Genomic DNA, 11242 nt, shown 5'->3' with positions numbered 1-11242 from the left:
AAAAAAAAAAAACAAGGCTCCAAACTTTTTCCCCTTAGGGAACTACAAACAGACATTTCCCTCAAGCCTCTTCTAACAGTAGCCAAGTTCATCACACCTACAGATCAGACCCTGAAGAGGCCCCATGGAATCAATAACTACTCTGCTTTTGAAAGAAAGGGGAAGAGGGCATAAGCCAGAGACACAGACTAACCTGAGTTCATCCCGCAGTGGAAGACAGGAGATATTAGAGATTAACTGGAGTTTGGTAGGGTTGTAACAGAACCCTCAGAAACAAAACATGATGCCCAAGGAAGTTCTAAACCAACAATAAATGTCATTTCTCCACTCCCATACATATATACTTGTTGCATAAAACAGCTGTGTACCTTTAAGAAAACAGCTTAAAAAATCACTGGGTCCCACAAAGAACACAACTGTATAAAATGAAGACTAATTAAAAGATTCAACTCAGATGACTCTGTTATAATGTTCTGGAGACACAGGCAAAGGCTACTGCCCAAGCCAATTAAGGAGGCATGTATTATGCCTGCAAGGAACCCAGGATTCTCAGCTAGCTGATAAAGACTTCATGCAGCTGCCTTATTTCATTTGACACCTTCCATTCTCACAATAGTTACTGCGTGCAAACCAAGCCTCCCAAGAATGGTGATCCTGACCTCTTCAGTTCACCTAACACTCCGGCAAATAGTAAATTAAAATGCAACCCATTTCAGCTCCTGTAAATGTTCCCTGCTTACTCTATTTGACTCAACTCTGCATGTAAGTACAGTTAGGATAAATCTGAACATTATGACTTAAAGAAAAAAACCTTTACAGATTCATCCAGCCCTCAATTTTACAGATGAAGAAACTTAGCTGCAAAAGGATCAACAGCTATCTCAAAGATCCAGACCAAGTCAGTGGCAGAAGCAGACAGCACCCAACTTCCCACAGTTCACTATGCCATGCTGCTTCGCCACAGCTCAGATTGGAGCCTCTGCATGGATAGGGTTCCCGTGGCTTTGCTGGAAATGCCACATCATTATAGGACTGGAAGCCGGGAACTGGGGCCCACAACTCTCAAACCAGAAAGCTGAAAAAGAACCTGTGCCTCCTAACAAGTTGGTATCAGGTGAAGGATAGGCAAGTACCTTGCATCTAGATAAGTTAGGTAATTCTTTTCCCTTTACTGTAATTCAAGTAGAAACAAATAGCAAGATGCGCTTTAATTAAATACATCTACTTAGAGAGTCCTTACGCTGGGAACCCACTAGACCAGTGGTTTTCAACCTTGGCCACACATGAGAATCAACAGTCAACCATGTGCATTAGCAGTCTTGGTCATTCAACCTGGTCTAACCTTCGGATGGCTATACCCTCAGACACTGTGGAGCAAAGACAAGTATCTACTTTGTCCTGTTCAGATCCCTAACCTACAGAATTTATAGGTATAATAAAATGGTTTTTTTTTTTGACCACTAAGTTTTAGAGTAGTTTGTTAAGCAATAATAGTAACTGAAACACCTGGGAAGATTTTTTTTAAAAAATCCTAGTGTCCAAGGTGCACTACAGCCCAATTAAATGAGAATCTCTGGGGGTAGGATACAGGCATCTATTTTTAAAGCACCCCAGGCAATTCTATGATGCAGCCAAGGTTGAGAACCAAAGTCCAGACCCATGCTGTTTAATACACTAGCCACATATAGCTATTTAAATTTAAATTAATGAAAATACAATTTAAATTCCTTGATCATCCCAGTCACATTTCAAGTGCTCAATGATCACATAGGGCTAGTGTCTGCCATATTGGACAGTGAAGATATGGAACATTTCCATCATCTCAGAAAATTCTACTGGACAGTGCTGCTGGTCAAGATTAGCAGTTCTCAAAGGTTGGTCCTGAGCCACCACGATCAGCATCACCTGGGAGCTTGTTATAAATGCACATTCCTGGCTGGGTGCAGTGTCTCACACCTGTAATCCCAGCACTTTGGGAGGAAGAGGCAGGCAGATCACTCGAGGTAAAGAGTTCGAGAACAGTCTGGCCAACATGGTGAAGCCCCATCTCCACTAAAAAAAAATTAGCCAGGCATGGTGGCAGGTACCTGTAATCCCAGCTACTCAGGAGGCTGAGGTAGGAGAATTGCGTGAATCTGGGAAGCAGAGGTTGCAGTGAACTGAGATCACTGCACTCCAAACCGGAAAAAAGAGAAACCCCCCCCCAAAAAAAAAAAAAAAAAAAAAAAAGAAATGCACATTCCCAAGCTCCATCCTAGGCCTACCAAAACAGAACCATTCAGGTGGGACCTTCCAGGTGATTCTGATGCACATTCAAGTTTGAATACCACCATCTTGTTACTACTACCGTTACAAAATCATTTTTGCCATGTCCTCTCTCCTACTTAACTATGGAAACTAGCCATTTTGGTACTATTCTGAAAAGATGGAAGATAAAAGATATAAAAATATGGCATTTTCCTCCAGTGCAATAAACATACACCTTTCTAAAGAGGACAAAACAATTTCTTCACTAAAATTTTTGCAACAGTGATGCAAAAAGTATGAGTTTTAAAAATTTTCCAGCCAGGTGTGGTGGCTGATACCTGTAATTCCAGCACTTTGGGAGGGTGAGGAGGGTGGACCAGGAGGCCACTTGACACTAGCAGTTTCAAAACAGCCTGGTCAACACAGCAAAACCCCATCTCTACTAAAAATACAAAAATCAGCCAGGTGTGGTGGTCCACACCTGTAGTCCCAACTATTCAGGAGGCTACACTGTAGTCCCACTGTGGGGTGGGGCGGCAGGTGGGGGGGCGAGGATTGGGGGACAGTGGTTGCAATGAGCCAAGATTGCCCCACTACACCCCAACCTGAGGGACAGAATGAGACTCCATCTAAAAAAAAAAAAAATCCAGCTTTTTTACTAACAAACTGTCTTTATGAATGTAGGTAACTGAGTTGTCTACAGTAGTTACTACCTTCAGTTCTAGCATTTATCTATGCTCTTAAGAAAATTATTGCTTTTACTGTTGAAAGTTCAATAGAAAAGGAATTTGACAAAAGCTTTTAATAATCATAGTAACTGCAAAGAGACTTTACAAAATGCTTTTGGAGTATGGGGCATTCTTGAATCAAAGCACTGGGAACACAAAGATAAATCATGTACAGTCCTTGCTGAGAAGAAACCCCAGAGTTGATCTGAGATACAGTTACATCTGAGAAATGTCCTTAACATAAAAGACACCAAAACAAACAAAACAATGTGCCTTAGGGAGAAAACAAAAAGCAGACTATATGGAGAAAATTATCATTAATGTCCTCAGATAGAGACGATACCACAACCAAGAAACAAGAATAAGATGCTTAAAAAAAAAAAATCACAGCCAGGTGCTGTGGCTGACACCTGTTATCCCAGCACTTTGGGAGGCTGAGGTGCACAGATCACGAGATCAGGAGTTCGCGATCAGCCTGGCCAACATGGTGAAACCCCATCTCTACTAAAAATACAAAAAAATTAGCCAGGCCTGGTGGTGTGCACGTGTAATCCCAGCTACTCTGGAGGCTGAGGAAGGAGAATCACTTGAACCCAGGAGGCAGAAGTTGTGGTGAGCAGAGATCATGCTATTGCACTCCAACCTGGGTGACAGAGGAAGACTCCATCTCAAAAAAAAAAAAAACAAAAAAAAAAAAAAATTGGAGACTAAAAAAAGAGCTCTTGAAAATTTAAAATGTGATAGCAGAAAAGAAAAATTAAACAAAAGGATTAAACGTAAGCCTTGTAAGATATAGTGGAGGCAATTTCTCAAAAGGTAGGTCAAAAAGACAAGAGGTGAAAAGTAAAAAGAAAAAAGAAAACCACCAGAGAACCAGTTCAGGAAACTCCATGTCCAAATAGGTGTTTCAGAAAGAGAGAGAGAGACAGAGAGAGAGAGAGAGAGAGAGAGAGAGAGAGAGAGAGAGAGAAACAAAGAAAAAGTCTTATTAATGAACTAATTCAGTAATTTTTTTTTTCCAGAACTGAAAGACATGAGTTTCTAGGTCATAAAGGCCCACTATTGTGATTTCACAAAAATAAGAAAAAAAAAATTCTAACAGATTCCAGAGGGGAATAAACTAGGTCACATCCAAAGGATTAGAAACCCAAATAACTTCTCAATAGAAGCACTGAAAGATAAAAGACAGTGGAATAATGTCTTTAAAGTAGAATATGATGCACAGCCACACTATCAATAAAATGAGTAGGTGGAATTGAGATACTTTTCATAGTTTCAAAAAACTTCACCTTGCAATCATGCTTTCTCAGGAAGCTACTGAAGGATGTGCTCTACAAAATGGAGGCAGGAAACCAAGAAGGGAAGGAAAATAGAAAAACGGGAGATTCCACACAGAAGAGATGTCAAGGAAATCCCCTGAATGATGGTGCAGGAAACCCCAGGAAGGCAACTTCTCCAAGCAGAGAGGGCTGCCAGATCACAACAGAACATGTAAGAAGGGCCAAGGAGAAATGTCTCTAAGAAGAGGAACTCTAGAGAGTACCTGATATGTTTGAAAGTCTTGAAAAAAGATTCAGGCAAGTGGCAGAGAGTTTGGATGTTGAAGTAATATGCATGTAGCAAAAGAAGCAAAATAAAAAAAGAGGAAAAAAGAAACAATTATTAACTCCAGGCAAAACAAAAAGTTTTGTATGACAAGAAAAGAATTAATTGAACAATTCACAGCTCAATGCCAACAATGTTCTGTATAGTCACATAAATAATGTCAACAGTAAATATAGATCCAACCAAAATTACTATATTGGGAAAACAGGGAGCAGGTGGGAAGAATTTGGGGGTAAGGTAAGAATACATCAGAGAAAGAGAACAAACAGACCAAATAAAAAAGTAGCACTACCAGCATGTTATTCAGAAGTAGGGAGGGAAATTCCAAAATAATGAACTAAAACCACTAAAAGTGATTGCCTCTGGAGAAAAAAATGAAGAGGGGGACTTTCTTTCTTTCTTTCTTTCCTTCTTTCTTTTTTTTTTTTTTTTAACAAAGCCTCGTAAATTATATAACTACTTCATACTTTAAACTGTGTACACTGGTTTAAAAAAAAAAAACCAGGGTCCAAGCTTTTACCCACTAAATCTATGTTTTTCAAAATATAAGTTTGTGACTCATTAGTGGGTTGAGAAATAATTCAGTAAGACATCGTCATCATTTTTTAAAAAATGAATTCTAATGGGGGATAGAAAAGACATTGCATATAGTTATTTTTTTCATGAACCTTTAAAATATACCTACCCACATATACAGATTCTTAACGTAAAGTGTATTTTTAACTGTTGACTGTCAACAAAATAATATAAAATCATCACTCTAAACTACACTGTATTATAATTACTTTTTGTTTTTGTCTTTCTCTCTCTTTTCTTTTCTTTTGAGGAAGTCTCACTCTGTTGCCAGGCTGGAGTGCAGTGGCGCAATTTTGGCTCACTGCAAACTCTGCCTCACAGGTTCAAGTAATTTTCCTGCCTCAGCCTCCCAAGTAGCTGGGACTACAGGCATGCACCATTACACCCAGCTAATTTTTGTATTTTTAGTAGAGACGGGGTTTCACCACGTTGGCCAGGATGGTCTTCATCTCCTAACCTCGCGATCCACCCGCCTCGGCCTCCCAAAGTGCTGGGATTACAGGGGTAAGCCACTGCGCCTGTTTCTTTGCTTTCTTACAATTAGCTCTGTAATATGGGCAGACTGAAGAATAACAACACAGAAAAAAGAATTCAAAGTCCCACAGGTGATTGTATAATGTGGAATATTACTGCTTCTTAGGCGACTTGTCTTTCTAGTTATGTATGACTTTCACTAATATTTACATCTCTGGTCTACAAAGACACTGGAGCCAAGGTACCATCCTAGAAGTCTTTAGGATGGACAAAGAAGCCAGCATGGAAATAAAAACTTGCAACATATACAGACCGAATAGCCCTTATCCAAAATGCTTGGGACCAGAAGTGTTTTGGATTCCAGATTTTCAATTTTTCTTGAATTTGGAATATATGCATTATATACTTACCAAATGAGCATTCTTAATTGAAAAATCCAAAATCCAAAATCCAAAAAATATTCCAGCAAGTGTTTCCTTTGAACGTCATGTTGGTACTAAAAAAGTTTTGGATTTGAGAGTTTCTTTGTTTTTATGTTTTTTTTTTGAGATAGGGTCTCGCCTCACTCTGTCACCCAGGCTGGAGTGCAGTGGTGTAATCTAGGCTCACTGCAACCTCCGTTTCCCAGGTTCAAGTGATTCTCCTCCTGAGTAGCTGGGATTATGGATGTGTGCCTGTGTCTTTTTTTTTTTTTTTTAAGTAGAAATGGGGTTTCACCATGTTGGCAAGGCTGGTTTCGAATCCCTGACCTCAGGTGATCCACCCGCCTTGGCCTCCCAAAGTGTTAGGATTACAGGTGTGAGCCACCGCACCTGGCCCCCAGGAATTTGGAGCATTTTGGATTTCAGATGTTCAGATAGGTATACTCAACTCTTGGTGAATATACTAGGAAATATTTACAAAGTTGATTAAGAGGAATCTTTCTTCCACTGACCCTCCCTCAGATGATTTACAAGGTGTATTGTTCATTCTGCCATATGGAAAAAATGAACAGGAGGCTAAAAACGTTGATGCTCTTCTACTGAGAGCCCATATTTAGCCCAACATTTTATTTTTATGCAGTAGGCTAGATATAAACTTTATTTTGGAGTCTTACCTTACAATTCATTTACATAAAAAAATTAAGAACAAAAACTTCTGTAGAAAGCAAGTTCCACTATATTCTTTTCACAGCATAGCATCACTTCCTAAAAGTCATGGGGATTGGACCCATAAGCCAAGCATCTATATTTTTAAAAACCACCACCATTCACACTGAAAGTAAAAAAGAATGAGTAAGTATTAATATGCTGATATTAAAAGATATCAAAGATATTTCTTAAAATATGTAAGATACTTATTTGTGTATATATTTGTGCATATTAAAAATGAACATACATATCTCAAAAAGAGGCATGAGAAATAAATGACTGTGGCTACCCATTTTCAGAGAGGTGAAGTGATGGGCAAAGTAGAGATGATAGTGGGGTGAAGAGAAAGACGTTTCACTGTGTATGTCACCCTTTTTGGCAAGTTAGGGATTCTCATTCCATCACCCCCTTCACCCCACTCCATCCCTTCGCCCACACCCACTCCACCCCCAGAACTGTCTTGCCTCTTTTTTTTTTTGAGATGCAGTCTCACTCTGTTGCCCAGGCTAGAGTGCAGTGGCACGATCTCAGTTCATGGCAACCTCCACCTCCAAGGTTCAAGCAATTCTCCTGCCTTAGGCTCCAGAGCAGCTGGTATTATAGGCACACACCACCACACTCAGCTAATATTTCTATTTTCAGTAGAGACAGGGTTTCACCATATTGGCCAGGCTGGTCTCGAACTCCTGGCCTCAAGTGATCTGCCCGCCCTGGCCTCCCAAAGTGCTGGGATTACAGGTGTGAGCCACCTCACCCAGCCCAGAGATGTCTTGCTTCTGAATCATACTCCACACCCACACTCACATACATACAATCACCCTGAAGCAATGTGTGGCAGGTATGCCTTCACTTTCATTGGCAAAGGACTCTCTCTTCATCTTGCAAAAGTGAACCTATACCCTCAGCATCCATAAGACCACACAAACGGCACCTGTCTTGGCAGGTTGCCAGGACCTTGGGTAGCATCCACAGCCCCTCCTCAATGTTCCCATCACATTTGCTAAGCCCTTGCTACATGCCAGGCAGTATGCGGGAGCAAGAGGCACAAAAAGAAGTAGGACAAAGTACCTGCCTTCAGGGAGCTCACAGCCTCAAGGGAGAGAAAGAGGAGGAAATAGAGAATTTCAAAATTATGTGGTCCATGAAATGGCAAAAGTATACCCCAGTGTAATTTACCACATGGTATTATAACTATTTTTTCTTCTCTCTCCCCACATCTCTCCAAGGTGAGTGACTCTGGTGTAGGTACTGGATCCACAAGTACCTCTGAATCCTCTATGCAAAGCATGGTACTAAAATGATCTGAACTTCATAAATGTCTCCTGGATAGCAATGCAATGGTATTTTAAGAAACAAATCCACATGTCTTAATGTTTCAGAATGGGGATCAGTATACATATCAACTACTAACCTGGATGCATGCAATGTATTACAATATTAGAATTTCAGCACCGAAACAAACATCTTTAACCTCAGAGGTCCTCTGATCTTTTGGTCCTAGCAACACAGTCTTGGCTTTGGTTTTGTAAAATGGGGAAATGATGAAAGCCTACACCATCTGTTTTCTTCCCCTGGACATCAATGCACTCTCACTTGTTTTTACCCGTAAGACTGAAAACTTTCACCCACTAACTTTGAATTTCTACCCATGGTTAATTCATTGGTAATTTCTTGCAACTTTCAGAAAAACAGTAATCCCCAATTTGACACAGGTTTGCCAGTACGCATTTAAAGACCTCTTACACTTCAAACCTTGGACTTATAGATATGAAACATAGTAACATTCTCCGTCTTCTACTCTTTACCTTTGCTCTGCCCTGAGCACTATCTAAAAACCAATGACAGAAATGCTTGCAAACATAGCATGAAACATTGTTGCAGTTAATCAGCCCAGAGCCCAAGGGAAAAATTTTCTATTTTTAAAGGCACTGTTACTTTAAGGAAAAAGTCTGTGGAGAAACGTGAAACCAAGCTGCACAACGAAAAAAAAAAATGCATTTGGTGTCTTCATCTGTGCAAAGACAGTTATTCTAATGTACCAGGAGCACGGTTGTGTTGACTCCTCAGTTCGTCTGTAAATGAAATGACCGGTGCTAGGGCAGAGTCCCATAGAAAGCTCATCTGCTACTCGAAGAATTAGATCTGCCAGAAGGTCAAAACACAACAGTACCCACATTTCAATGCTATTTTTATAGCTCCAGATGAGGGACTATCCCACTAAGTAAGCAGATGAACAGATCCTAAAGTCACCCTTCAAATCTTTACCTAAAACATCCCGATTAGTAACTAACATGGTTCAGCCTGAAAAATGATCAACTGATTACTTAGCATTTGGAACCAACTGTCCACAGTTACGGGTTGTATCCAAATTCCACAAAATCAAATCTGTTTCTCTTCACGAATGACAACACTTCATGTCACTAAACAGTAGCCAACAGTCGCACTCCTTATGGAGTGACAAGGAGCAGGTGCCAACAAGGAAAACAAGCAGGAGCTACAACAACCGGAGCTTAAAAACATTCTACCTGTTCCCCCAGACGGCTTTCAAGAATCTGACCCAACAGAATTGTTTCCCTAAACAGTATAACAATACCCAGTTTAGGGGGGGAAAACATTCGTTGGTGATATGGACATCTAATCTAATCTGTAAATATTTAATGTACTCAAGGAGTTTACTATCACCATAAAATAAATTATCCACACTGCTATAAATGCATCTAAAAATACATCCATTACCAAACAACATTCAGTGTAACGTACAATAAATACGACATTCAGTGTTAAACACGTTTTAAATATAGCTGAGCTATTTAATATCACCATCAGACTCTGCTAAAGGTAGCAGAATGTTTGCAAACTGGATAAAAATTGCTATGCTCAACACGAAAAGCAAAGAATCCCCAATCTTACCTCCTCATGATTTCTTTCCCCAGATTTGACAAAACTGAGCTTGAACACCACACATTATAGAATGGAGGCATTGCCTAATAATGTCACTAACCCTGCTTCAGAGTCTCTCGTCAATGAAAATCTCTAAAGAATGAAATTCACTAAATTGTAGTCCATCGATCAACAGGTGATTCTTAGAAACAGAAACTCATTCATTTCCAATGAAAATTAATTTTGTAAACTCTCCCGTTTTTTCACATACGGATATTTACAAGCTACTACATTATTACACGGAATGAATTCCAACCGATTTCTTCTCAGAGGCTTACTAGAAAAATGCCAAATATTCAAATTATTTTGGGGCATTATCCCATACTGCTGCATAGAACAGAACAGAATTAATAAGGACCCAACAGTTACCACTTTTCAAATGCAAATATGTTGCCTTCTAGTAAATACAGACCCTTTTAGAACATCCCTCAGTGTCTATACAGTTCAGGGCTCTACTTTTGTCTCCTTGAAAATCAAAATTCGCGCATTACATTGAGGCATTATCTCAACTCAGCAGCAGGAACTAAAATAGATATTAACTAGTCCAGCCTGAGTCTGCAGCATACAAGACTCTTCGCTTCATTTTCTTCCTCCCATTTTACACACACTGTCCCTCAACAATTCTGCCAAAGGAAACAAACGCTGCAGTGATTAAAAGAATCTCGGGCACTGGGTTCCACGAACAATGAGGTTGTGGGCTGGCCCCCTGCGCGCCTCAGGCCTCAGTTATCCCGTCTGTAAAATGTGGCCGCTGGACGATTCACCTCTGGCGTCCCGTCCGGCCCTCTCCCTCCCGGGTGCCTCGCAGCCCGCCAGGTCTCAGCTGACTGGTGCTGGCCGTGGCCAGGGTGCCCTGCCTGCCGCCGCTCTAGATGGAGGGGAAGGGGGCGAGGGAGGAGAGGAACTTGGACTTGCAACGGCTTCAAACAGGAGCGGGCGACAAACTTGAAGCCGCCTTCCTAACAATAGGAACGAGCACTCCCATTTTCCTGGCTCAAACTTGCAGGACCCCGCGAGGCTGGATCCTCCCCAGCCGCCCTCTCGGAACCCGCCGCACCTTTCTCCCTGTTTGGTGTTCGAAGGAGGAGGGTGCAGGACCGTCTGATTGCCTTCCATCTCCACCACGCACTTGGTGTTCAGTTCCAGTTCTGAAAGCACAGAGGGACGGGGACGTTGCAAAGTCCAGCACCCGCGCCTCCAGCCCGCGCAGGGCTCCGTCCCGGGAGGCGGCCGAGCCTGGAGACGGCGCCCCGGGCACCGCGGCCGGCGCGGACACCGCCTCCGCCCCGGGCCCCCGGACTCCGGACCCCGGCCCCGGCCCCGGCCGCGCTCTCGCCGCCCCGGCCCCGCAGTTTCCGAAGTTGCCCCCGCCCTCAGCCCGAGCAGAAATAAAACCGAGCGGAAAGCTCCTCACCTCGTCGGTTCATGGGCCGGACCCGGACGGCAACTTTTACCTTGGTATCCGACATGTTGGCTGCGCTCGCCCAGCCGCTCGCCGCGCCCGCTCGGCCCGAGGCGGCCCCTCACGCGCGGCGCCGCCGC

At 42.1% G+C, this 11242-nt stretch overlaps 1 protein-coding gene across 14 annotated transcripts in view; it reads right to left on the bottom strand.

Moving 5' to 3' along the window:
• Positions 1-11242, bottom strand: part of KIF13A (kinesin family member 13A) — a 225525-nt gene extending 214283 nt beyond the window's left edge. For 13 of the 14 annotated variants that reach the window (XM_032247635.1, XM_032247644.1, XM_032247634.1 and 10 more), the window contains exons 1-2: positions 11115-11242; positions 10758-10848 (exon numbers count right to left, since the gene is read on the bottom strand). In XM_032247635.1, the coding sequence (XP_032103526.1) occupies positions 10758-10848; positions 11115-11169 (146 nt within the window). In that variant the 5' untranslated portion in view covers positions 11170-11242. Of the gene's footprint in view, positions 1-7452; positions 7510-10063; positions 10072-10755; positions 10849-11114 lie in introns of those variants that run through there. The other variant, XM_032247647.1, reaches the window with a different exon arrangement.

The sequence above is a fragment of the Sapajus apella genome, unplaced genomic scaffold, assembly GCF_009761245.1.
Source record: "Sapajus apella isolate SASKATOON/1434 unplaced genomic scaffold, GSC_monkey_1.0 scaffold63, whole genome shotgun sequence".
Taxonomy (NCBI): domain Eukaryota; kingdom Metazoa; phylum Chordata; class Mammalia; order Primates; family Cebidae; genus Sapajus; species Sapajus apella.
This window is presented reverse-complemented; position numbering and strand designations above follow the sequence as displayed.